At 48.3% G+C, this 27,434-nt stretch overlaps 1 protein-coding gene and 1 long non-coding RNA gene across 2 annotated transcripts in view; one reads left to right on the top strand and one right to left on the bottom strand.

Moving 5' to 3' along the window:
- The window catches only part of LOC121845974, a 65,645-nt gene extending 47,961 nt beyond the window's left edge, over nucleotides 1-17,684 (top strand). The window contains exon 2 of the long non-coding RNA XR_006082946.1: nucleotides 17,101-17,684. This is a non-coding gene — a long non-coding RNA (uncharacterized LOC121845974). The remainder of the gene's footprint in view (nucleotides 1-17,100) is intronic.
- A 2,890-nt stretch (nucleotides 17,685-20,574) lies between these two features.
- LOC121845973 (WAP, Kazal, immunoglobulin, Kunitz and NTR domain-containing protein 2-like) lies at nucleotides 20,575-26,389 on the bottom strand. Its single transcript, XM_042318567.1, has 3 exons — nucleotides 25,748-26,389; nucleotides 23,251-23,567; nucleotides 20,575-22,856 (listed from the first exon to the last, which is right to left on the bottom strand). Exons 1-3 carry the CDS (start codon nucleotides 25,964-25,966, stop codon nucleotides 21,647-21,649), a joined length of 1,746 nt encoding a protein of 581 aa, XP_042174501.1. The 5' UTR covers nucleotides 25,967-26,389; the 3' UTR covers nucleotides 20,575-21,646.
- Nucleotides 26,390-27,434: the final 1,045 nt, after the last annotated feature.

Genomic DNA, 27,434 nt, shown 5'->3' with positions numbered 1-27,434 from the left:
GTGGTAGATTCTGTGCCATTCTCACATAATGACACGTCTGATCACATGGTTCTTTAATGTATGTTCAGGGACACACTCATCCTTCTGAGTCTCTGTTAATATCCTCCTCCAGCTATCTTTGACTTTGAAATGAACAAATGATGAGAGTCTTAGGCTGTCAGTGTGTGCGTGTGTGTGCGCGTGTGCGTGTGCGCACACACACAAGCATTTCGCTACACTCGCATTAACATCTGCTAACCATGTGTATGAGACAAATAAATCTGATTTGACAAACACCCACACACACATACACTACATCACCAAAAGTATGTGGACACCTGTTTGTCAAACATCTCGTTATAAAATCATGGGCATTAATATGGAGTTGGTCCCCCTTTGCCGCTATAACAGCCTCTGCTCTTCTGGGAAAGTATTCCACTAGATATTGGAACATTGCTGTGGGGACTTGCTTCCATTCAGCCTCAAGAGCATTAGTGAGGTCGGGCACTGATGTTGGGCGATTAGGCCTGGTTCGCAGTTGGTGTTCCAATTCATCCCAAAGGTGTTCGATGGAGTTGAGGTCAGGGCTCTGTGCAGGCCAGTCAAGTTCTTCTGCACCGATCTTAATAAACCATTTCTGTATGGACCTCACTTTGTGCACGGGGGCAGTGTCATGCTGAAACAGGAAAGGGCCTTCCCCAAACTGTTGCCACAAAGTTGGAAGCCCAAAACCGTCTAGAATGTCATAGTATGCTGTAGCATTAAGATTTACCTTCACTGGAACTAAGGGACCTAGCCCAAACCATGAAAAACAGCCCCAGACCATTATTCCTCTTCCACCAAACTTTACAGTTGGCACTATGCATTCAGGCAGGTAGAGTTCTCCTGGTATTCGCCAAACCCACATTCGTCCCTCGGAATGCCAGATGGTGAAGCGTGATTCATCACTCCAGAGAACGTGTTTCCACTGCTCCAGAGTGATCTTTGCTTTACACCACCCCAGCCGAAGGCTGGCATTGCGCATGGTGATCTTAGGCTTGTGTGTGGCTGCTCGGCTTCACAAGAACAGTACTCACATGAGCAGCTCTAGCAGGGCAGAAAATTGACGAACTGATTCGTCAGAAAGGTGGCACGTTGAAAGTCACTGAGTCACTGAGCTCTTTAGTACAGGCCATTCTACTGACAATTTTTGTCTATGGAGATTGCATGGCTGTGTGCTCGATTTTATACACCTGTCAGCAACGGTTGTGGCTGAAATAGCTAAATCCACTCATTTGAAGGGGTGTCCACATACTTTTGTATATATAGTGTCCATACACACACACACACACACACGGCTACGATTATCCTGCTCAGACTAATCTGCTCAGGATATTGTCCTGGGATGCGTTCAGGAGCTCAAAGCGTAGCTGCTGAGATGGTTTGTTTATCCCCAGACTGGGAGCAGCACAGAGAACAGTGTTTATCTTTACAAACAGAGAGACAGCAGGGAGCCCAACCCTCCAGTTAGCCCCCTCTACTCCTAATAACTGATCCCAGGACAGTTCTAATATTGTTTAGGCCATACAGTAATCGACCTACAGCAACTTACAATAAATACAGTAAATGCATTCAAGTAATGCATTCCCTACTCTACTGCTCTTTTGCACACCAATATCTCTACTTGCACATCACCTTCTGCCCATCTATCACTCCAGTGTTAATTTGCTAAATTGTTGTTTTGCACACGCTGTATGTAGACTTTCTTTTTCTATTGTGTTATTGACTGTACACTTCTTTATTCCATGTGTAACTCTGTGTTGTTGTTTCTGTCGCACTGCTTTGCTTTATCTTGGCCAGGTCACAGTTGTAAATGAGAACTTGTCCTCAACTAGGTTACCTGGTTAAATACATTTTTTTTCTCCAAAAGTTGCAGAACATCATGCAATGTAGTTACTTTAACTCAGCCTGGTTAAACCGGACTGAACACTGATACGTGGTTTAACCAGGCTAAATTCAAATGGCATGGAAAAGCAGATCTATCTTTCTAGCCCTCCAAATAGCTGAGGTGAATGTGTAACATGGGTGAACTGTCCTTCTCTGACCACTGTGAGATGGAAGTCGCCAGGTAGGCTGACGTCACTAACTCAGTGAGCTAATACTCCCCCTAGTGGCCATTCACAGAGCACCTCACAGCAACAATCCATCTCATTGGCCCCACTGGTGCCACGCCAACAAGACATGTGATGTCATCACGACCATCAGCAAACAGAGGCCTGTATTTCCAATAGAATGCTCTGCCCATGAGGTTTATGCCACTGGCTATGTCCCAAATGACACCCTATTCCCTATACAGTGCACTTATTTTGTTCAGAGAGCTATGGGCCCCAGTCAAAAGTAGCGCAGTATAAAGAGAATAGGGTGCCATTTGGGACGTAAACATTGTCAAGCCAGGAATATAACAAGAACCAGGGCCACATTCTAAGTGATCATAATAACAACTTAACTGACTACAGTGCTGAGTCCTCTGTATGTGACTCAGACTGGTGAGTTAATAATCACATTATTTGTTTGTGCATTGATAGGATGAAATGATATAATCATGTTATAGCTTAGTCATGGGTTCTGCTCATGTTAGTCATGATCTCTTGAGGAATCCCTTACACGTCATAGGATTTAGTTTACATCCCAAATGGCACCCTATTCCCTAAATAGTGTGCTACTTTTGACCAGAGCCATATAGGGAATATATAAGGAGTAGGGCTCCGTTTGGGACTTAAATAGATTCCCAACAACGCTACAGTCTAGAGTTTATCATTGGGGAAGTAGCGGTTGGCTTTTAGATATCAGAGATGTCAGAGACAATAATGTAGCCATTCTATCAGGAATCAAGGTAAGACCCAGATGCAGACTGTCGAAGTAACAATGTTTATTACAGCAACAGGGGCAGTCAACGACAGGTCAAGGCAGGCAGGGGTTGGTAATACAGAGTAGGGGGCAAAGGTACAGGATGGCAGGCAGGCTCTGGGTCAGGCAGAGGTCGGTAATCCAGAGGTGGGGCAAAGGTACAGGACGGCAGGCAGGCTCAGGGTCAGGAAGGGCAGAGTAGTCGGGCAGGCAGGCTCAGAGACAAGGAGTGACTGGGAAAAGGCCAGAGCTGAGAAAAATGCTGGTTGACCCGACAAACATGACGAACTGGCAATGGACAAACAGAGAACACAAGTATAAATACACAGGGGATAATGAGGGAGATGGGCGACACCTGGAGGGGGGGTGGAGACAATCACAAGGACAGGTGGAACAGATCAGGGTGTGACACATTCTCTCTACACTGATCTCTCATGCTGATGTCTTCAAGCTGGGAAGACCCATTTCCCCAAGGAAAAAAACAGGATGAACCAGACTTTACTGTAGCAAGGTTTCCATGTGAATACATTACAATCGGCTTAAAAACACATTTTCCCACCAGAGATGTGTTTCCATCGAATTGCCATGTTGTGAATAAAAGTCTGTGCGTGATGATTTAGTTCACATAAAAATACATTTTGTGGTTACATTCCCATGTGCCAAATAACAAACACAAGTTAAATGGGTTTCCATCGCATTTTCAACGCCACTGGTTGATTGACCTTTCATAGCGAACCACCTCGGGTCGTGACACGTTCGCTCTAGCCAACGGTAGCAGAAACAGTGTGAGTCGGCTACATATCAGATTATTTGTATTTGTCAAACAGCAGCCAAGCATCGATCTTCATGTCACCAGAATCAGACCCTCAACATTTATAGGAGCATTAAGCTTCACCCCCTGTGAAGTTCCTTTATTTCATCCGTAGCCTAATGAACTGCATGCTTTCCAGAGTTGTAGTGGGAGGATCACACAACATATCGTTGCGTGACTCCAACTTTACTTCGATATGATGGTTATTTTATCAATATTTGCGCACAAAGCCGTTTCCACCACCCTTTCTCGCATAATTAATTTTACAAAAAGATCCCACCATGTCTAGCATATTTTGTTTTGTCGACGTTTGGAAAGTTTACCGAGAAATTTGCATCAGGCCTGTCGTGACATTTTTTATCCGACGTGTAATTAATTTACTTACATAAACAGGTTGGATGGAAACCTTGTTAGTGGCACGTAGACGGGCCCAGGGCTTACTGTGCTGATGGAGAGGAAGAGAGGTAGGCAGGGTGCTGACGACAGGGTACACAGACGCAGTCACGCCTGGCAATAGAGGGGGCTTGGCTCTCTCTCTCTCACACACACACACACACACACACACACACACACACACACACACACACACACACACACACACACACACACACACACACACACACACACACACACACACACACACACACACACACACACACACACACACACACACACACAATGCAGTGCAGTGACGCAGTGAAGCATGCTCACACACTCAAGCATTCACTCAGGTATATGCACCAGAGCTGTATGAGATAACCAAACAATGAAAACCATTTCAGTATTCTAGGCTGTCACCTCCATGGTGCATTGTTCCTGATAAGACTAGCCAGGTAGTGGTAGATAAACACTGCCACACTGCCACTCTGACTTCATACAGATATCAGTTCCCTCTGTCTGTCTGTCTCTCTGTGTGTGTGTGTATGCGTGCGTGTGAGTCATACAGAGCGAGACGTATATGTACGTCACAGTGCTGTGGTTCCATGAGATCGTGAGCTGGGCTGATTATGGATTCATTGGCAGGGAGCTATGACAGAGAGCCAGTCACACAGAATAACACACAGCACTTATTTAAATGTTAATTCCCCTCTCTTGTGCTCTCTCTCTTTCTCTCTCTCCCTCTCTCTCTCTCTCTCTCTCTCTCTCTCTCTCTCTCTCTCTCTCTCTCTCTCTCTCTCTCTCTCTCTCAATTTCAATTCAATTCAATTCAAGGGCTTTATTGGCATGAGAAACATGTGTTAACATTGCCAAAGCAAGTGAGGTAGATAATATTTAAAGTGAATATATAAAGTGAAATAAACAATAAAAATTAACAGTAAACATTGCACATACAGAAGTTTCAAAACAATAAAGACATTACAAATGTCATATTATATATATACAGTGTTTTAACAATGTACAAATGGTTAAGGCATACAAGGGAAAATAAATTAGCATAAATATGGGTTGTATTTACAATGGTGTTTGTTCTTCACTGGTTGCCCTTTTCTCGTGGTCACAAATCTTGCTGCTGTGATGGCACACTGTGGAATTTCACCCAGTAGATATGGGAGTTTATCAAAATTGGATTTTTTTTTCGAATTCTTTGTGGAACTGTGTAATCTGAGGGAAATATGTCTCTCTAATATGGTCATACATTGGGCAGGAGGTTAGGAAGTGCAGCTCAATTTCCACCTCATTTTGTGGGCAGTGAGCACATAGCCTGTCTTCTCTTGAGAGCCATGTCTGCCTACGGCGGCCTTTCTCAATAGCAAGGCAATAGCAAGGCTTTCCTTAATTTTGGGTCAGTCACAGTGGTCAGGTATTCTGCCGCTGTGTACTCTCTGTGTAGGGCCAAATAGCATTCTAGTTTGCTCTGTTTTTTTGTTAATTCTTTCCAATGTGTCAAGTAATTATCTTTTTGTTTTCTCATGATTTGGTTGGGTCTAATTGTGCTGCTGTCCTGGGGCTCTGTAGGGTGTGTTTGTGTTTGTGAACAGAGCCCCAGGACCAGCTTGCTTAGGGGACTCTTCTCCAGGTTCATCTCTCTGTAGGTGATGGCTTTGTTATGGAAGGTTTGGGAATCGCTTTCTTTTAGGTGGTTATAGAATTTAATGGCTCTTTTCTGGATTTGGATAATTAGTGGGTATCGGCCTAATTCTGCTCTGCATGCATTATTTGGTGTTCTACGTTGTACACGGAGGATATTTTTGCAGAATTCTGCGTGCAGAGTCTCAATTTGGTGTTTGTCCCATTTTGTGAAGTCTTGGTTGGTGAGCGGACCCCAGACCTCACAACCATAGAGGGCAATGGGCTCTATGACTGATTCAAGTAGTTTTAATCAAATCCTAATTGGTATGTTGAAATTGATGTTCCTTTTGATGGCATAGAATGCCCTTCTTGCCTTGTCTCTCAGATCGTTCACAGCTTTGTGGAAGTTACCTGTGGCGCTGATGTTTAGGCCAAGGTATGTATAGTTTTTTGTGTGCTCTAGGGCAACAGTGTCTAGATGGAATTTGTATTTGTGGTCCTGGTGACTGGACCTTTTTTGGAACACCATTATTTCTGGTCTTACTGAGATTTACTGTCAGGGCCCAGGTCTGACAGAATCTGTGCATAAGGTCTAGGTGCTGCTGTAGGCCCTCCTTGGTTGGTGACAGAAGCACCAGATCATCAGCAAACAGCAGACATTTGACTTCGGATTCTAGTAGGGTGAGGCCGGGTGCTGCAGACTTTTCTAGTGCCCGCGCCAATTCGTTAATATATATGTTGAAGAGGGTGGGGCTTAAGCTGCATCCCTGTCTCACCCCACGACCCTGTGTGAAGAAATGTGTGTGTTTTTTGCCAATTTTAACTGCACACTTGTTGTTTGTGTACATGGATTTTATAATGTCATATGTTTTACCCCCAACATCACTTTCCATCAGTTTGTATAGCAGACCCTCTCTCTCTCTTTCTCCCCCTCTCTCTCTCTCTCTTTCTCTCTCTCTCTCCCTCTCTCTCTCTCTCTCTCTCTTTCTCCCTCTCTCTCTCTTCTCTCTCTCTCTCTCTCTCTCTCTCTCTCTCTCTCTCTCTCTCTCTATATATCTCTCTTGCTCTGTTCAATTCCAATTTAAGGGCTTAATGGCATGGGAAACCTATGTTAACATTGCCAAAAATTAACAGTAAACATCTCTCTCTTTCTTTCTGAATCTCTTTTTCTTAGAAATGATTTCTTCCTCTCTCTCTCACCGACTCTCTGATCTCTCTCTCCCCCTTTCTACTTTTATCTGCTAAGAGAATGTACAGCTACATCAATGTCCTACAGTCTAGTCATGAATAGAAACCAATTTCACTGGGCACTAGAAGGCTATCTGAGGATTCCTCTTCCGAAACGGAAAAGATTTGGGATTTCAACAAATAATTCCCTGAAATTGGTTTGTGGGGGATTAGAATAATGTGTTCTAAAGATCTCTGCTATCTCTCTCCTGTGGGATGACTGAGTTGTTTCACTGTTCTATCTCTCTCCTGTGGGATGGCTGAGTTGTTTCACTGTTCTATCTCTCTCCTGTGGGATGACTGAGTTGTTTCACTGTTCTATCTCTCTCCTGTGGGATGGCTGAGTTGTTTCACTGTTCTATCTCTCTCCTGTGGGATGGCTGAGTTGTTTCACTGTTCTATCTCTCTCCTGTGGGATGGTTGAGTTGTTTCACTGTTCTATCTCTCTCCTGTGGGATGGTTGAGTTGTTTCACTGTTCTATCTCTCTCCTGTGGGATGGTTGAGTTGTTTCACTGTTCTATCTCTCTCCTGTGGGATGGCTGAGTTGTTTCACTGTTCTATCTCTCTCCTGTGGGATGGTTGAGTTGTTTCACTGTTCTATCTCTCTCCTGTGGGATGGTTGAGTTGTTTCACTGTTCTATCTCTCTCCTGTGGGATGGTTGAGTTGTTTCACTGTTCTATCTCTCTCTGTGGGATGGGATTGTTTCACTGTTCTATCTCTCTCCTGTGGGATGGTTGTTTTTCACTGTTCTATCTCTCTCCTGAGGGATGGTTGAGTTGTTTCTGTTCTCTCTGTGGGATGGTTGAGTTGTTTCACTGTTCTATCTCTCTCCTGTGGGATGGTTGAGTTGTTTCACTGTTCTATCTCTCTCCTGTGGGATGGTTGAGTTGTTTCACTGTTCTATCTCTCTCATGTGGGATGGTTGAGTTGTTTCACTGTTCTATCTCTCTCTCTGTGGGATGGTTGAGTTGTTTCACTGTTCTATCTCTCTCATGTGGGATGGTTGAGTTGTTTCACTGTTCTATCTCTCTCCTGGGATGGTTGAGTTGTTTCACTGTTCTATCTCTCTCTGTGGGATGGTTGAGTTGTTTCACTGTTCTATCTCTCTCATGTGGGATGGTTGAGTTGTTTCACTGTTCTATCTCTCTCCTGTGGGATGGTTGAGTTGTTTCACTGTTCTATCTCTCTCATGTGGGATGGTTGAGTTGTTTCACTGTTCTATCTCTCTCTGTGGGATGGTTGAGTTGTTTCACTGTTCTATCTCTCTCATGTGGGATGGTTGAGTTGTTTCACTGTTCTATCTCTCTCCTGTGGGATGGTTGAGTTGTTTCACTGTTCTATCTCTCTCTGTGGGATGGGTTTCACTGTTCTATCTCTCTCATGTGGGATGGTTGAGTTGTTTCACTGTTCTGGTTGAGTTGTTTCACTGTTCTATCTCTCCTGTGGGATGGTTGAGTTGTTTCACTGTTCTCTCTCTCTCCTGTGGGATGGTTGAGTTGTTTCACTGTTCTCTCTCTCATGTGGGATGGTTGAGTTGTTTCACTGTTCTCTCTCTCCTGTGGGATGGTTGAGTTGTTTCACTGTTCTATCTCTCTCCTGTGGGATGGTTGAGTTGTTTCACTGTTCTATCTCTCTCCTGTGGGATGGTTGAGTTGTTTCACTGTTCTCTCTCTCCTGTGGGATGGGATTGTTTCACTGTTCTATCTCTCTCCTGTGGGATGGTGTTTTTCACTGTTCTATCTCTCTCCTGTGGGATGGTTGAGTTGTTTCACTGTTCTATGGTTGAGTTGTTTCACTGTTCTATCTCTCCCTGTGGGATGGTTGAGTTGTTTCACTGTTCTATCTCTCTCCTGTGGGATGGCTGAGTTGTTTCACTGTTCTATCTCTCTCCTGTGGGATGGTTGAGTTGTTTCACTGTTCTATCTCTCTCCTGTGGGATGGTTGAGTTGTTTCACTGTTCTATCTCTCTCCTGTGGGATGGCTGAGTTGTTTCACTGTTCTATCTCTCTCCTGTGGGATGACTGAGTTGTTTCACTGTTCTCTCTCTCTCTCCTGTGGGATGGTTGAGTTGTTTCACTGTTCTATCTCTCTCCTGTGGGATGGCTGAGTTGTTTCACTGTTCTCTCTCTCACGTGGATGGTTGAGTTGTTTCACTGTTCTCTCTCTCCCCTGTGGGATGGTTGAGTTGTTTCACTGTTCTATCTCTCTCCTGTGGGATGGTTGAGTTGTTTCACTGTTCTCTCTCTCCCCTGTGGGATGGCTGAGTTGTTTCACTGTTCTCTCTCTCCCCTGTGGGATGGTTGAGTTGTTTCACTGTTCTCTCTCTCCCCTGTGGGATGGCTGAGTTGTTTCACTGTTCTATCTCTCCTGTGGGATGGCTGAGTTGTTTCACTGTTCTATCTCTCTCCTGTGGGATGGCTGAGTTGTTTCACTGTTCTATCTCTCTCCTGTGGGATGGCTGAGTTGTTTCACTGTTCTATCTCTCTGTGGGATGGTTGAGTTGTTTCACTGTTCTATCTCTCCTGTGGGATGGTTGAGTTGTTTCACACAGCACATAGAGGCAGTTATATTAGGCCTTCAAGTCAATCTGTCTGTTTGTCATCTTTTGCTTATTCTTATCTCTTTGTCATCTCATCTCTTGCTTAGTAGCCTCTCTATGTGAACGAACTACAAACTCTGACAAGAGGTCTGGATTTATAGTCTCATTATGTTCCCATCCTCTTTGTGCCACATCATTCTTCATATTTCCCTCCTTTCACCCCTCCCATCCTCTCCTGCCCTTTCTGATCCACTCCTTTCTTCCACTATTTTCTCTCCTCTCCTCTCCTCTCCTCTCCTCTCCTCTCCTCTCCTCTCCTCTCCTCTCCTCTCCTCTCCTCCTCCTCTCTCCTCTCCTCTCCTCCTCCTCCTCTCTCTCTCTCTCCCTCTCCTCTCTCCTCCTCCTCCTCCTCCTCCTCCTCTCTCTCTCTCTCTCTCTCTTTTACTGGGTATTAAATCTTGACCTGGGCTGCATTACTAAGGTTGCCTTCTGTTAGATCTACTGTGTAGGTGTGCATGCGTGTTCATATGAATAGATTAAACATTGACAGTGCTGCGTGTGTAGTTGGCTTCCATCAGACATGAAAGATCTTCACAGATGGGCTGTGACTGGAGTTCTATCTAAATGCAAAATCCCAAATGAATCCCTGCCCAATCTCTGCCAGCAATATCAATCAAACACATGCATATCTATCTGGTGTAGGCGATCTGACACAGTGTATCTGTGTGACAGTGTGTGGGAGAGACAGAGATATTACCTGTATTTGAATATGAGTATTGAGTATTCTCCCTTCATTATACGTTAACATTCTATATATTACTATTACCCCTACTCCTTTTATACCCCCTCTCTCTTCTCTTGTTACCCTGTAGCTCTTTTCCCAAAACTTCTCTCCATCACCCTCTCAGTGAGTCAGAGAATGGGACAGATGGGTTGTGGAGTGTGACATGCAGAGAGAGAGGAGGGTGGACAGTGGAGGAAGGAGAGGGAGGGAGAAGGGAGAGAGAGGAGGGAGGAGGGAGAGAGAGGAGGGAGGAGGGGAGGGAGATGGGAGATGGGAGATGGGAGATGGGAGAGAGAGGAGGGTGGACAGTGGAGGAAGGAGAGGGAGGGAGGTGGAGGAAGAAGGGAGAGAGAGGAGGGTGGACAGTGGAGGAAGGAGAGGGAGGGAGGTGGAGGGAGAAGGGAGAGAGAGGAGGGAGGAGGGAGGGAGATGAGGGTGGAGGGAGGAGAAAGATAGAGGAGGGAGAGAGATGAGGGTGGAGGGTGGAGGGAGGAGGGAGGAGGGAGGAGGGAGATAAAGGAGGGTGAGAGAGGAGGGTGGAGAGCGAAGGGTGGAGGGAGGAGGGAGCGAGAGGAGGGTGGAGGGAGGAGGGAGGAGGGAGGAGGGAGGGAGGGAGGAGGGAGGAGGGGGTGGAGAGAGGAGGGTGGAGGGCGAGAGAGGAGGGTGAGAGAGGAGGGTGGAGAGAGGAGGGTGGAGGGAGGAGAGGGAAGGGAGGAGGGAGGAGGGAGGAGGGAGGAGGGAGGAGGGAGGAGGGAGGAGGGAGGAGGGAGGAGGGAGAGAGAGGAGGAAGATGGGAGAGAGAGGAGGGAGAAGGGAGAGGAAGGCGAGAGAGGAGGGAGGAGGGGAGGAGGGTGAGAGAGGAGGGTGGAGCGAGGAGGGTGGAGGGAGGAGGGTGGAGGGAGGAGAGAGGAAGGTAGAGAGAGGAGGAAGATGGGAGAGAGAGGATGGAGAAGGGAGAGAGAGGAGGGTGAGAGAGGAGGGAGGAGGGTGGAGTGGAGGAGGAGAGGGAGGGTGGAGGAGGGAGAGGAGGGAGAGAGAGGAGGGAGGAGGGAGGGAGATGGGAGAGAGAGGAGGGTGGAGAGAGGAGGGAGAGAGAGGAGGGAGGAGGGTGAGAGAGGAGGGAGGAGGGAGGGAGATGGGAGATGGGAGAGAGAGGAGAGTGGACAGTGGAGGAAGGAGAGGGAGGGAGGTGGAGGGAGAAGGGAGAGAGAGGAGGGAGGAGGGAGGGAGATGGGAGAGAGAGGAGGGTGGAGAGAGGAGGGAGAGAGAGGAGGGAGGAGGGATAGAGGAGGGTGGAGGGAGGAGGGAGGGAGAGGAGGGTGGAGGGAGGAGAAAGATAGAGGAGGGAGAGAGATGAGGGTGGAGGGTGGAGGGAGGAGGGAGGAGGGAGATAGAGGAGGGTGAGAGAGGAGGGTGGAGAGCGGAGGGTGGAGGGAGGAGGGAGCGAGAGGAGGGAGGAGGGAGGAGGGAGGAGGGAGGAGGAGGAGGGAGGAGGGAGGAGGGAGGAGGGGGTGGAGAGAAGAGGGTGGAGGGAGAGAGAGGAGGGTGAGAGAGGAGGGTGGAGAGAGAAGGGTGGAGGGAGGAGAGAGGAAGGTAGAGGGAGGAGGGAGGAGGGAGAGAGAGGAGGAAGATGGGAGAGAGAGGAGGGAGAAGGGAGAGGAAGGCGAGAGAGGAGGGAGGAGGGAGGAGAGAGGAGGGAGGAGGGTGAGAGAGGAGGGTGGAGCGAGGAGGGTGGAGGGAGGAGGGTGGAGGGAGGAGAGAGGAAGGTAGAGAGAGGAGGAAGATGGGAGAGAGAGGATGGAGAAGGGAGAGAGAGGAGGGTGAGAGAGGAGGGAGGAGGGTGGACAGTGGAGGAAGGAGAGGGAGGGAGGTGGAGGGAGAAGGGAGAGAGAGGAGGGAGGAGGGAGGGAGATGGGAGAGAGAGGAGGGTGGAGAGAGGAGGGTGGAGGGAGGAGAGAGGAAGGTAGAGGGAGGAGGGAGGAGGGAGAGAGAGGAGGAAGATGGGAGAGAGAGGAGGGAGAAGGGAGAGGAAGGCGAGAGAGGAGGGAGGAGGGAGGAGGGTGAGAGAGGAGGGTGGAGCGAGGAGGGTGGAGGGAGGAGGGTGGAGGGAGGAGAGAGGAAGGTAGAGAGAGGAGGAAGATGGGAGAGAGAGGATGGAGAAGGGAGAGAGAGGAGGGTGAGAGAGGAGGGAGGAGGGTGGACAGTGGAGGAAGGAGAGGGAGGGAGGTGGAGGGAGAAGGGAGAGAGAGGAGGGAGGGAGATGGGAGAGAGAGGAGGGTGGAGAGAGGAGGGAGAGAGAGGAGGGAGGAGGGTGAGAGAGGAGGGAGGAGGAGGGAGGGAGATGGGAGATGGGAGATGGGAGATGGGAGAGAGAGGAGAGTGGACAGTGGAGGAAGGAGAGGGAGGGAGGTGGAGGGAGAAGGGAGAGAGAGGAGGGAGGAGGGAGGGAGATGGGAGAGAGAGGAGGGTGGAGAGAGGAGGGAGAGAGAGGAGGGAGGAGGGATAGAGGAGGGTGGAGGGAGGAGGGAGGGAGAGGTGGGTGGAGGGAGGAGAAAGATAGAGGAGGGAGAGAGATGAGGGTGGAGGGTGGAGGGAGGAGGGAGGAGGGAGATAGAGGAGGGTGAGAGAGGAGGGTGGAGAGCGGAGGGTGGAGGGAGGAAGGAGCGAGAGGAGGGAGGAGGGAGGAGGGAGGATGGAGGAGGGAGGAGGGGAGGGAGGGTGGAGAGAAGAGGGTGGAGGGAGAGAGAGGAGGGTGAGAGAGGGGGTGGAGAGAGAGAAGGGTGGAGGGAGGAGAGAGGAAGGTAGAGGGAGGAGGGAGGAGGGAGAGAGAGGAGGAAGATGGGAGAGAGAGGAGGGAGAAGGGAGAGGAAGGCAAGAGAGGAGGGAGGAGGGAGGAGAGAGGAGGGAGGAGGGTGAGAGAGGAGGGTGGAGCGAGGAGGGTGGAGGGAGGAGGGTGGAGGGAGGAGAGAGGAAGGTAGAGAGAGGAGGAAGATGGGAGAGAGAGGATGGAGAAGGGAGAGAGAGGAGGGTGAGAGAGGAGGGAGGAGGGTGGAGGGAGGAGAGAGGAGGGTGGAGGGAGGAGAGAGGAGGGAGGAGGGTGAGAGAGGAGGGTGGAGAGAGGAGGGTGGAGGGAGGAGGGAGGAGAGAGGAAGGTAGAGAGAGGAGGAAGATGGGAGAGAGAGGATGGAGAAGGGAGAGAGAGGAGGGTGAGAGAGGAGGGAGGAGGGTGGAGGGAGGAGAGAGGAGGGTAGAGAGAGGAGTGAGGCGGGAGGATGGAGGAGGGGGAGGGTGGAGGGTGGGAGGAGGGTGGAAAGAGGAGGGAGAGAGAGGAGGGAGGAGGGAGGAGAGAGAACAGTAGTAACCTGTGAGGGATAAAGTAATCAATGGAATAGTCAAGCAAATAAATCACCCAGCTCATTTGATCTTTGATGTAAGATGTGACTCCACGGTGAAGAGACTACACACACATTCTGTATGTACACACTCTCAGAACTACATAATAATATCATATCACAAATGATCAAGTTATAGAGAACATCAGATGTTGCCTGTCAGTGTAAATACTTTGTTGATTTGATACATGACTACTAGCATCACTACTATAACCTGACAAATTCTCTCTATACATGATTAAATGAGCCCCACACCTTCAAAGCAGTTGTATATCTCTGATAGTGACCCCGGGGGACATTTCACTGTCTCGTCTGTGATGCTGCCACTCACGTTCAATCTCTCTAGGAATACCTTCACAAGCCACCAGCCAGAATATCCCACAAATGGCACCCATAGGTATCAATGTGCCAGTGCCACTCATAAACACACACAGGCACACACACACACACACATACATGTGCGCACACACACACACACACACACACAGACACACACACACACGTGCACACACTCTGTAAGTGTCCATAACTGTTTCTTTCACTGGGTTGGAGTATGATGGAGTGACACCAGATGGAGACAGAGAGAGAGAGGGTGTGTGTGAGAGAGAGAGAGAGAGAGAGAGAGAGAGAGAGAGAGGCCTATGGCAACAGAGAGAGAGAGATAAGAGATACAGAGATAAGTTAGAGATAGGCCAATGCCCATGGCAACACAGAGAGACCTAAACAGATTGACATTCAGTATTACATTGCAGTTCTGATCCCATCTGACCCTGAATCACATTGGCAGCCTGATGCTCAAACCCACATGTTCCACAGCCATGGACAGTCACAAAGATCCACGTAGAGCTCTAGAAACAGACACATTACTGGCAGATGTGTCATTTTAACCCACAGCCAATCAGAGACAACAATACTCCCTGTTTGGACAGAAACAAAGGACCTGATTGGACGATGCCGCCTTATGCAGTTTAAGAAAAGAGAGGAGAGGACAGGAAGTTAACGGAAGGGCAGAAGGAGAAAGGATGCTTTTTGGTATTGATGCGAGTGGAGATTTCTGCAATAGCTGTTGTTATAATTCATGCTCATATCAAAAGGTCCAAAATGCTTAATCTAGTTAGTTCATCCTGGCATTACAAGGACTCCTTACAATGCTAAAAGATAGAAAATGTCTGCCTGTGATTTAAACGTGTAAAGAGCCTATCAATATTTGTCCTTTGCATCTGAGTCCCCAACATGTTCTGGTTTTCAGTTGAATGGAAAGAGAGCCTGTGACCCAACTTCCTCTTTCAGAAGTTAACAAGGTGACACTCCATCTAAACTCCTCCTCCACATTTACTGGATTGGTTGAACATTGCAGAAGAGAACCTCCCCCGGCAGTTTCTTTTCTTCTCGTCAAGACCAGTATGTATGTGGGGGATTTCAGGCGTTTATTTTACACCTGCTTCGTTAGGTAAGCAGCACATAGACAATAAATAAATAAGAGAAACAATCGTGTCCAGGACAGTATTCCTAAGCATAGTTCAGGACATGTAAATAAATAACATACCGGTAGATGGACTGCTTGCATATTGTATGTTGTGATAGTATAGTAAATATCTGAGGAGAACAAGATGTTCAGGAAAACTGATGCAGCTGTTTTGACTTTTGGTCCTGTGTGTGAGAACAGTATGTAGTAGCCTAAGGATAGATTATATTATACTGCCATCAAGTGGACAAGAGGACTCATTACCAGTTGGCATGGCTGTATCACAGCTCACAATGTCCGGATTGCAATGCAAGAAAACATTTTACATAGAAAGAGGCATCGACCCGAAAGGACATAGATTTCCTCAAAGTCCAACTAGCTATAGAGATGTATTTCTATCGCCACATCCATCAATAAGAGAGCGTGAGAGAGACAGAGATGTCTGATCTCAGTGTTGTGGAGTGCTGCTCTGTTTTGGAGGCCATCTCAGTCAGCTACGTGTGTTGATAGTCATTCCTGCTGTGTGCTCAGTGTCAACCAAGATCAAACACCTGCACCGGAAGTGGGTCACACTCTCTCTCCCTCTCGCTCACCCCTCCACACCTCTCTCCCTCTCTCTCACCCCTCCACACCTCTCTCTCAACCCTCCACACCTCTCTCCCTCTCTCTCACCCCTCCACACCTCTCTATCTCTCTCTCACCCCTCCACATCTCCCTCACCCCTCCACACCTCTCTCCCTCTCTCTCACCCCTCCACACCTCTCTATCTCTCTCGTTTTCTTTTTCTCTCTCTCTCCCTCTCTCTCACCCCTCCACACCTCTCTATCTCTCTCACCCCTCCACACCTCTCCCTCTCTCTCACCCCTCCACACCTCTCTCCCTCTCTCTCACCCCTCCACACCTCTCTCCTCTCTCTCACCCCTCCACACCTCTCTACCTCTCTCTTACCCCTCCACATCTCTCTCTCACCCCTCCACACCTCTCTCCCTCTCTCTCACCCCTCCACACCTCTCTATCTCTCTCGTTTTCTTTTTCTCTCTCTCTCCCTCTCTCTCACCCCTCCACACTCTCTCCCTCTCTCTCACCCCTCCACATCTCTCTCACCCCTCCACACTCTCTCTCCCTCTCTCTCACCCCTCCACACTCTCTCTCCCTCTCTCTCACCCCTCCACACCTCTCTCCCTCTCTCTCACCCCTCCACACCTCTCTCCCTCTCTCTCACCCCTCCACACTCTCTCCCTCTCTCTCACCCCTCCACATCTCTCTCACCCCTCCACACTCTCTCTCCCTCTCTCTCACCCCTCCACACTCTCTCTCCCTCTCTCTCACCCCTCCACACCTCTCTCCCTCTCTCTCACCCCTCCACACCTCTCTCCCTCTCTCACCCCTCCACATCTCTCTCACCCCTCCACCTCTCTCTCTCCCTCTCTCTCACCCCTCCACACCTCTCTATCTCTCTCTCACCCCTCCACACCTCTCTCCCTCTCTCTCACCCCTCCACACCTCTCTATCTCTCTCTCACCCCTCCACACCTCTCTCCCTCTCTCTCACCCCTCCACACCTCTCTATCTCTCTCTCACCCCTCCACACCTCTCTCCCTCTCTCTCACCCCTCCACACCTCTCTCCCTCTCTCTCACCCCTCCACACCTCTCTATCTCTCTCGTTTTCTTTTTCTCTCTCTCTCCCTCCCTCTCCCTCTCTGGTTCTGTCTATTGCTTCTCCATCTCTATCTCTATACTTTTCTCGCTCGCTATCACTCTCTCATTCTCTATCCACCCCTTCTCACCCTCTGTCTCTCCATCTACCCCTCTCTCTTCTCCGCTCTCTCTCTCTCTCTCATCCTGTCTCTCTTATTCTCTATCTAACCCCTCCCTCCCTCTTTCTCTCTCTCTCTCTCTCTCTCTCTCTCTCTCTCTCTCTCTCTCTCTCTCTCTCTCTCTCTCTCTCTCTCTCTCTCTCCTCCCTCTCTCCCTCTCTCTCTCTCTCTCCCTCTCTCTCTCTCAGACTCAGAACTACCTGGCAACAGAACTCCTCTCATCTTCGACGGATGACTCACACTATGTCATCAACACTATTCACCAAATGGAACGGTGTGTGTGTTCTGGACTAACTGCAATGGCACCAAATGGAACATCCAAACCTGATGAGCTGAACACTATTACATTAAGCTGGACTCTGCTAGGGGGATCCAGAGCAGGTTTTCTGCTATCATCGTCATTATTATGATTTTGCCAGGATTTCAGAGATCCATTGCTTCATATCATTGCTATGACATCATTGCATGATACCTCGCAATTTCTTCTGACTGAGCAATTATGACAGAAGGATCCATTTGAATATCCTTTGATAGCATGAGTCATGGTCGAAATCCTTTGGATGTAAATATTCCTACACTCGTTATGTTCTTCCGAATCAGTCAGTTTAAGAATCATCAGATGATCCAGGTTGGATGTGATTGGTAAAAGATGAGTGAACCACATTGTAACACCTGTAGCAGTTGTGTCTTGTGTCCCTGACATGTAAATCCTCTAAATCATCAACAGAGGTCAGTGTTTCTACCTAGAATAAAGCAGATTTAAAAAACTGCATTACAGTGTTAATGTTTTTAAAACTGTAGCCTATACCCAAACACAATAAATATGATCTGCATATTAAGGAATGAGTCAAATCATGTGTAAAGCATTTTCAGGCTGAAATCAGAGAGGTTCTCATCAGAGCATATAAGACTAGCCTAGTTTGAATGCATCCATCTTGAAAATAATCTTGTGTTATTATGGTCTGTTTGGTCTGTGGGTTCAAAGTGAACTTGAGCCTGACATCTCTGTCTAGGTCCTGACTAGTTCCGTACGTAACACTTGTCAACAGCCCATAATGAAAGTGGTCTTTTCCTCCTGGCCTCTTTTTCATTAGCAGCTTAGGGGGTCAGGGGTCGGCCCTGTGCTGTGTGTGGGCCCGAGGGGGCAGACGGGTGAGGGGCCCACCCTGGGAAAACCTTCTTGACTCTTTATCGTTTATTTCCCTGTCCCTCTTTCTGATCTAGTTCCAGTCACAGTGTCAGCCTCGGATCAAGCCCCAACACAACTAGTACCTACCTACCCCAGTCCCAACCCTAACCCCAACTCCAGCCCCCAGCCGTAACCCCAACTCCAGCCCCCAGCTACAACCCCAGCTCCAGACCCTAACCCTAGACTACTAGCTGTATACCCTAGCCCAGGGACCAGCTCCAGACCCTAACCCCAGACTACTAGCTGTATACCCTAGCCCAGGGACCAGCTCCAGACCCTAACCCCAGACTACTAGCTTTATACCCTAGCCCAGAGACCAGCTCCAGACCCTAACCCCAGACTACTAGCTTTATACTCTAGCCCAGAGACCGACAGCTCCAGACCCTAACCCCAGACTACTAGCTTAAAACCCTAGTCCAGGGACCAGCTCCAGACCCTAACCCCAGACTACTAGCTTTAAACCCTAGCCAGGGACCAGCTCCAGACCCTAACCACAGACTACTAGCTTTATACCCTAGCCCAGGGACCAGCTCCAGATCCTAACCCCAGACTACTAGCTGTATACCCTAGCCCAGGGACCAGCTCCAGACCCTAACCCCAGACTACTAGCTTTATACCCTAGCCCAGGGACCAGCTCCAGACCCTAACCCCAGACTACTAGCTTTATACCCTAGCCCAGAGACCAGCTCCAGACCCTAACCCCAGACTACTAGCTTAAAACCCTAGCCCAGGGACCAGCTCCAGACCCTAACCCGAGACTCTAGCTTTATACCCTAGCCCAGGGACCAGCTCCAGACCCTAACCCCAGACTACTAGCTTTATACCCTAGCCCAGGGACCAGCTCCGGACCCTAACCCGAGACTCTAGCTTTATACCCTAGCCCAGGGATCAGCTCCAGACCCTAACCCCAGACTACTAGCTTTATACCCTAGCCCAGGGACCAGCTCCAGACCCTAACCCCAGACTACTAGCTTTATACCCTAGCCCAGGGACCAGATCCATACCCTAACCCCAGACTACTAGCTTTATACCCTAGCCCAGGGACCAGCTCCGGCCTTTTACCCCAACCTAAGCCCTATCTCCAGCCCTACATCCTAGCTCTAGCCCTTTCCCTTTACCCGAGTCCCAACTCCCAGCCTCCAGCCCTGGCTTCAGCCCAGCCAGCCAAGTCAAAAGTTCAAATTCTGCTTTAAACACAGCCCAGTCTGTGGGCCTACCACCTCCCCCCGCGTCGGGTCAGAGCGTGGCTGGAGAGGGAGCGCTGAGATGAGAGAGAGACAGACTGCAGGGTGCCCATCTGATAGAGAGAGAGAGAGAGAGACAGATTGCAGGGTGCCCATCTGATGGAGAGAGAGAGAGAGAGAGAGAGAGAGAGAGAGAGACAGACTGCAGGGTGCCCATCTGATGGAGAGAGAGAGACAGACTGCAGGGTACCCATCTGATGGAGAGAGAGAGAGAGAGAGAGAGAGAGACAGACTGCAGGGTGCCCACCTGATGGAGAGAGAGAGACTGCAGGGTGCCCATCTGATGGAGAGAGAGAGAGAGAGAGAGAGAGAGAGAGAGAGAGACTGCAGGGTGCCCATCTGATGGAGAGAGAGAGAGAGACAGACTGCAGGGTGCCCATCTGATGGAGAGAGAGAGAGAGAGAGAGAGCATGCATCACTCCATCCCAACTCCACTTTGCTTTCCCGTTACGGCCCCTTCATCTAACTTCCCCCTCTCCCCCCTCCGCATAGCCCCTTTACACAGATGTGTCCAGCCGAGGGTGAGAGAGAGATGGCCTACATCCTTTCCTCCCCCTCTCCTCCCCCCTTCCGTCAGCCCCTCACACATGAAAGATCTGAGGGCCAGTGGGTGGTGGGTGGAGGATGGAGGGCCCAGCCAGACCCAGACACAACACAAGGCCGGCCAGGCTGCTCTCTTCTCCGTCCCCCTGGGCTCAGCAGCCCTTCACAGCTGGGCTGGAATGTGACCTGCTCCAGATTTAATGCCAAACTTGGCCCGCCATGTGAAGGGGGGATGAGGAAAGGGGGTGGAGGAAGATAGGGGGCTGGTATAAACTAGAAAATCACATGCACACATGCACAATTACGCTTGCCTGTGAACATACAAATACACGCAGACAGACAGACAGACAGACAGACAGACAGACAGACAGACAGACAGACAGACAGACAGACAGACAGACAGACAGACAGACAGACAGACAGACAGACAGACAGACAGACAGACAGACAGACAGACAGAAAGACTGGCAGACCGACAGACAGACAGACAGACAGACAGACAGACAGACAGACAGACAGACAGACAGACAGACAGACAGACAGACAGACAGACAGACACAGACCGACAGACAAACTGGCAGACAGACAGACAGACTGGCAGACAGACAGACTGGCAGACAGACACCTGCTGTCAGTCATTTTAAAGGTATAAAAGCATAGCGCAACACAGAGATAAGAAGTGGATATTCTTTCAAAGTGTCATTTTTATTTCTTTACCATTGTGTTATGAACATCTTTATCATTTGGATTTACAAAATAACATAACATAAGTCTGTCCATTATTGAATTGGGTGTATCTCTAAAAGGATAAAAAATAAATAGGATGTTAAGAACAGAAGTTCATATACTGTATCAGCAATCATGGACTACAAAGTGGTTTCTAGTGGAATCAAAGGACTTGTTTGATCCATGAGCTTTACATGACATTATCGTGAGCTCAAGCACGATAATATATATTACAAAATGTCTCTTTCAGGATACCATAGATACTTTAAGTCAACATAATATAACATTCATATTAACCAAGGCACAGAGTTGAGCTATCTGTCAGGCATTAGTACATTCATACCAAGATAATATATTTGAATTTAAAATATTATTCAAAGAGCCATTTTAGTTTAACTAAAATATTTCCAAGGTAAGCGCTTGATATAAGTCACCGCTACAGTACTATATACGGACAATTAGCTCTCCTTTCAGAAAGTGAATCCACACAAAGTATAAATCTGTCGTTGTTTTAAATATACAGGTACCTCCAGCCATTTCCATAGTACAGAGGAGCCCCAACACTTAATGTCCAAACTTCAGAGTGAAGGAGAGAAACGAGAATCTGGAATCAGCTAACAGCAGCCGTCATCTGAGAAAGTCATGGATCTTCTAGATATCTATTGTATATGGAGAACATCTGAGTGAAGGAGATAGCCAGTGGAAAATATGACAAAATGCATACAAAATGTGTCTTCTGTGGAAACTAAAGAGAAGGTCATGGGTAGGGAAACAGCTTGTCGGATCAGTGTTAAGGTATTGGTTCAGTCCCCACCTTTAGGAGAAGGAGAAAGCAATAATCAACAAAAGCCATCATCCGGCTACTGAATGGTAAGAAACTTTGAAAAAGTCCCAGTCTACTCTTCTAGATATCTTCCCTACTGGATAGTGGGGAAATCTCAGACAATAGCTCATACTGGATGCTAGAACCAGTTTGCTTTTCTTGATATAGACAGCTCTTGTACAGGATACTGGGGATCTCTCAGAGAGTAACTACTGGTTTGTTGGGAACTCTTTGAGAAAATCACAGGTCTTCTTGTGAATGACCTCTCGGAGCTTCCTGACCCTGCGTGCGGTGGAGCTCCCCACGAAGCTGTCGGGCTGCAGCACGGCCATGCCGTTGTGGACGTCTCCCATGATGATGAGCTGCCCGTTGGCCATGGTGATGTTGGGGCACGGGCAGTTCCAGTCCATGTTCATCAAGGTCACCTCCAAGGGTTCCTGGCCGAAGAACTTGAGGCCCATTTTCTCGTCCTTTAAGATCTCCTCCACGGTGATCAGGGCGTGGCCCGAGTCCTGTTCTTCAGGCAACTCTGTCACACGCCCCAGGATGATGAAGTCGCTCTTGCAGAAGCTGGTCACCATCTTGCCCCGCGGTTTACACATCTTACAGTTATGGTTTTTCGGAAAAGGACACATCTCCTCGCAGGCCTCTTTGGATTCAAAGTTGTTTTCATTGCCTCCACAGCCGCCCCAGATGAAGGACTGGCACTGTTTGAGGGTGCTGCTGTAGGCCCAGCGGGGCTCGTAGGCCTTACAGGGTCCCTGCAGGCTGGGGAGAGAGCAGGGAGCCGACAGCTCTGCCCCGCACGACAACATGCATGTCTCGTAGCTGTCAAAGTGGTTGCGGTTCTTGTTGCACTGGCTGTAGGTAAAGGTGAAGCAATTGTTCCTCTTGGCTTCGTAGTACCAGCTTATGCTCTCCTCCCCACAGTCGTCACTGTCCGGCCCCTTCAGGCACTCTTCGGCGGGGAATGGGAATGGGTTGGTGGCATTCCCTACCTCACCCTCCTTCTGGCCCGTGTCTCTCTGGATCACCGACAGTGGGTAGTGGGAGGTCACAGCCCCCCCCAGGTTCTTGGCCGTGCAGGTGTAGATGCCGGCGTCCTGTTGCTGGGCATTGTAGATGACCAGCTGGCCGATGTTGGTGACCACTACGTTCCCCTGCACGTGATTGGGCCTCATCACTGTGTTCTCCTTGCCCTCCAGCTGCTTCTCCCAGGTCACCTCCGGACTGGGCTTACCTGACACTTCGCACAGGAAGCTGGCTGTCTCGCCCACAAACACAGCCTGCTGAGTGGGGTTGCTGAGCATCATTGGAGGATGGATGTCAGCCGGGGGGGTGGTCTCCAGGAGGGCAGTGGTTGGCCGCAGGGTGGTCTCCATGGGCAACGGGCTGGTGTTTGGCCAGGTGAGGTGGTACCTGCAGAGGTGATGTCAGAGAGAGAAGAATAGATTAGTTACCACAGTAATGTAATCTACCTTGAGCTGGGTGTGTGATAGACAAAGGTTGGTACAAGAAACTCAAATGCATAAAACAAAAGCTGAGTGAAACGCTAGATTGAGTGAGCATTACTCCTGTGTAACTACAGAGGAATACAGATCTCATACAAATACAGAAATATAGGGTTATTATGTCTACAGTTATAATTCAGAATCCCATCTATTAATTTTCAGTTCCTGTTACCATAGAGATGGATATCAACATAACAAAGCAGTCATAGCACAACAAAACAGTAAACACCGCAGTCTATTCAGAACCTTTCTATTAACATGTGATTAATATGGGAGTCTATACATAGATGTTTCCTGTTTACCTGCAGGTGACCACAGAGATAGAGATGCCCTTGGAGCAGGCCTCTGCATCCATGTAACACTTGTTGTAGTAGGTCATACCGTCTGAGGCACATGTGAAGTGGGGCTCTCTCTCACAGCGGTCCCGGCACTTACACACGGGCTGGCCCTCCCAGATGTCACACTCGGAGCCCTGCTGCGTACACATGAACTTGTCACACTTGACCCCTTTTGGCATGCCAACCGGCCCCTTCTTGCCCTTAATGTCCATGTAGCGCGCCGCCACACAGCTCTTGTTCCCACACACGTTGTTGCAGCATTTCTCAAAGTTTTCACAGTCCTTGGGGGTGATAGGGGATACATGGGAGGTGTTCTGTTAGGATCAGCATGTTTCAGTTCATTATGCACTCAGGAAACATATAGGATGTTAAGGAACTTGAGAGTGATGCACTTTCTAATGTAATGAAACAATACTATGCAATGTGAGGTTGGTATTGTAGGCTATACATTTTACATGCTTACTTCTCAATATCTCATAATGCAGAGTAATAAAAGTTATTTGATTCAATAGTCATGGGTGGCAGGTAGCCTAGAGGTTAAGAGTGTTGGGTCAGTAACTGGTATGGTCAGGTAGCCTAGCGGTTAAGAGTGTTGGGTCAGTAACTGGTATGGTCAGGTAGCCTAGCGGTTAAGAGTGTTGGGTCAGTAACTGGTATGGTCAGGTAGCCTAGCGGTTAAGAGTGTTGGGTCAGTAACTGGTATGGTCAGGTAGCCTAGCGGTTAAGAGTGTTGGGTCAGTAACTGGTATGGTCAGGTAGCCTAGCGGTTAAGAGTGTTGGGTCAGTAACTGGTATGGTCAGGTAGCCTAGCGGTTAAGAGTGTTGGGTCAGTAACTGGTATGGTCAGGTAGCCTAGCGGTTAAGAGTGTTGGGTCAGTAACTGGTATGGTCAGGTAGCCTAGCGGTTAAGAGTGTTGGGTCAGTAACTGGTATGGTCAGGTAGCCTAGCGGTTAAGAGTGTTGGGTCAGTAACTGGTATGGTCAGGTAGCCTAGCGGTTAAGAGTGTTGGGTCAGTAACTGGTATGGTCAGGTAGCCTAGTGGTTAAGAGTGTTGGGTCAGTAACTGGTATGGTCAGGTAGCCTAGCGGTTAAGAGTGTTGGGTCAGTAACTGGTATGGTCAGGTAGCCTAGCGGTTAAGAGTGTTGGGTCAGTAACTGGTGTGGTCAGGTAGCCTAGCGGTTAAGAGTGTTGGGTCAGTAACTGGTATGGTCAGGTAGCCTAGCGGTTAAGAGTGTTGGGTCAGTAACTGGTATGGTCAGGTAGCCTAGGTAAGAGCAGTAACTGGTATGGGTTAAGAGTGTTGGGTCAGTAACTGGTATGGTCAGGTAGCCTAGCGGTTAAGAGTGTTGGGTCAGTAACTGGTATGGTCAGGTAGCCTAGCGGTTAAGAGTGTTGGGTCAGTAACTGGTATGGTCAGGTAGCCTAGCGGTTAAGAGTGTTGGGTCAGTAACTGGTATGGTCAGGTAGCCTAGCGGTTAAGAGTGTTGGGTCAGTAACTGGTATGGTCAGGTAGCCTAGCGGTTAAGAGTGTTGGGTCAGTAACTGGTATGGTCAGGTAGCCTAGCGGTTAAGAGTGTTGGGTCAGTAACTGGTATGGTCAGGTAGCCTAGCGGTTAAGAGTGTTGGGTCAGTAACTGGTATGGTCAGGTAGCCTAGCGGTTAAGAGTGTTGGGTCAGTAACTGGTATGGTCAGGTAGCCTAGCGGTTAAGAGTGTTGGGTCAGTAACTGGTGTGGTCAGGTAGCCTAGCGGTTAAGAGTGTTGGGTCAGTAACTGGTATGGTCAGGTAGCCTAGCGGTTAAGAGTGTTGGGTCAGTAACTGGTATGGTCAGGTAGCCTAGCGGTTAAGAGTGTTGAGTCAGTAACTGGTGTGGTCAGGTAGCCTAGTGGTTAAGAGTGTTGGGTCAGTAACTGGTATGGTCAGGTAGCCTAGCGGTTAAGAGTGTTGAGTCAGTAACTGGTGTGGTCAAGTAGCCTAGCGGTTAAGAGTGTTGGGTCAGTAACTGGTATGGTCAGGTAGCCTAGCGGTTAAGAGTGTTGGGTCAGTAACTGGTATGGTCAGGTAGCCTAGCGGTTAAGAGTGTTGGGTCAGTAACTGAAAGGTTGCTGGTTTGAATTACTGAGCTGTCTAGGTGAACAATCTGTTGACAACAAATGTAATATTGTGGGCATATACACCAGTGTCTGCTATTTCCAAAAACTGTAGTCTATGAACAAGTATCTGATTGAGGAGATATTCAATCTAATTCAAAGAGAAATTCAGAAATAAACAACAGAGGCAATGTGGTCACAATTGAATTTGAATGGCCAAAAACAGTGTGCAGTGCGCATGTCCCACTTATCTCCACCTTTCATTCCATGAATTAAATTGCAGAAACTTTATGTAGATAAACTTTTGACAGAATAAAGTGTCCCCTATTTGTCTCCAGCCCGCGAGGAAAACTGATACCAGAAACTCACCCGGTCCAACTCGCACTCGCGCATACAGGTGCTCATGGCGTCCACCCACAGGTTGGGGTTCATCTCGTTGGGGCACATGCCCGCGTGAGAGTACACCACTTTGTTGGGCATGGACATTGGCATCGCTTTCACCCTCACACAGCTGTCTATGATCAGGAGCAAGACGTAGCACTGTCCAACGAGAAACCAGATCCATCGAGGAAACAACATCCACCACATATCCAGCGCGTAACGGGACTTTCACAAGGATCCCGAAGAAATAAAACAAGATCCGAGGAGCGTCGAAGTTAGCAAATTTTCCCGATGAGTGCAAAACAATTAAATGGTCATAAATGACAAAGCCAAAGGGAGAAATTAAGTTGACATGTAAAGTAAAATGTGATTAAACGGTCAGGAAGACGTGTGGTCAGTGCGGAGTGTTGCTGCAGTGAAGAACTCCGTCAGTCCGCTGGTCAACGTTTAATAGTCTGGAGAGATTAGGTGGTATTTGAACCATATTACTTAAAATCTAACTACATGAATTACAGTGGCTAGTCTACCCCGACAGCAAATCCCAGGCGAGTTACAGTTCTGATGAACATATTAAAAAGTCCGTAGCAGCAGCAGGCTCGAGCAGGGACCTCCGGCAAAATACCTGTGCTGTGCGCGTGTGGTGCGCAAGGCGCGTGTTGACACCTTTTCCCCCTTTGTGTAAATAGTTGGACCACCTTCATTGTAGCCCACTATGCAGTACTGTAAATGTGGAAAACATACTGTGGTAACATAAAAACAAATTATATTCATATTCATACTGATACAAGTATTTTTATATTAACACAATATTTACTCTTGTGTTGATACACATTTAGATATTTGGATAATAATATCTAAACAGTTAACTATCTGGATCAATATGGGCTTATTGAACACATTACATAGTGCTTTTTTCAACCTTTCCCAGGAGTGGGTTTACATCTTCAGAGATGAATCAGTAAAACCATGTGGAATGAGCTTAATACATCCATAATACTTGCCTGGGGAAGGCAAGGGTCAAATTATTGGAGATCTTTGCTCTGAGACTTCTCTCCTGCTTCTGTAGGTTATATGATACTCGGTGGAATGTAGCCTAGCAGTTAGCGCATTGGGCCACTAACCGAAAGGTCGCTAGTTCAAATCCCAGAGCCGACAAGGGACGTGCTCTTGAACAAGGGACTTAACCCTAGACAATGGTTTTCCCCACTCTCCAAGGGTGTCTCAGGGAGAGTTGCGATATGCAAAACACATTTCCTATTCACAGAGTTGTGATATGCAAAACACATTTCCTATTGACACATGCATATAAAACACACTTGTACATGTGTGAAATAGGACAAATATAAGCACTGACTAAATTATGATGACTATTGTAGGTCGTACTGTACTGTATGTACAGTGTGAATGGGTCACACTATGGGTCTCCTGGTGATGGCAACATACCCAGTGATATTCTTCATAGACACAGTATTTTGTCACCAAGCTTGGGTAAGTTACTTTCTAAATGTAATCAGTTACAGTTACTAGTTACCTGTCCAACATTTTAATCAGTAACTTAACTTTTGGACTACCCAAACTCAGTAACATAATCTGATTACTTTCAGCTACTTTTGGATTACTTTACCTTTAAGAGGCATTAGAAGAAGACAAAAATGATCCATCAAATGCATTTGGT

Source organism: Oncorhynchus tshawytscha, unplaced genomic scaffold (assembly GCF_018296145.1).
Source record: "Oncorhynchus tshawytscha isolate Ot180627B unplaced genomic scaffold, Otsh_v2.0 Un_contig_3121_pilon_pilon, whole genome shotgun sequence".
In the NCBI taxonomy this organism is placed as follows: domain Eukaryota; kingdom Metazoa; phylum Chordata; class Actinopteri; order Salmoniformes; family Salmonidae; genus Oncorhynchus; species Oncorhynchus tshawytscha.
Note: the sequence above shows the minus strand (reverse complement) of the source record. Positions and strands in the feature narration are given on the sequence as shown.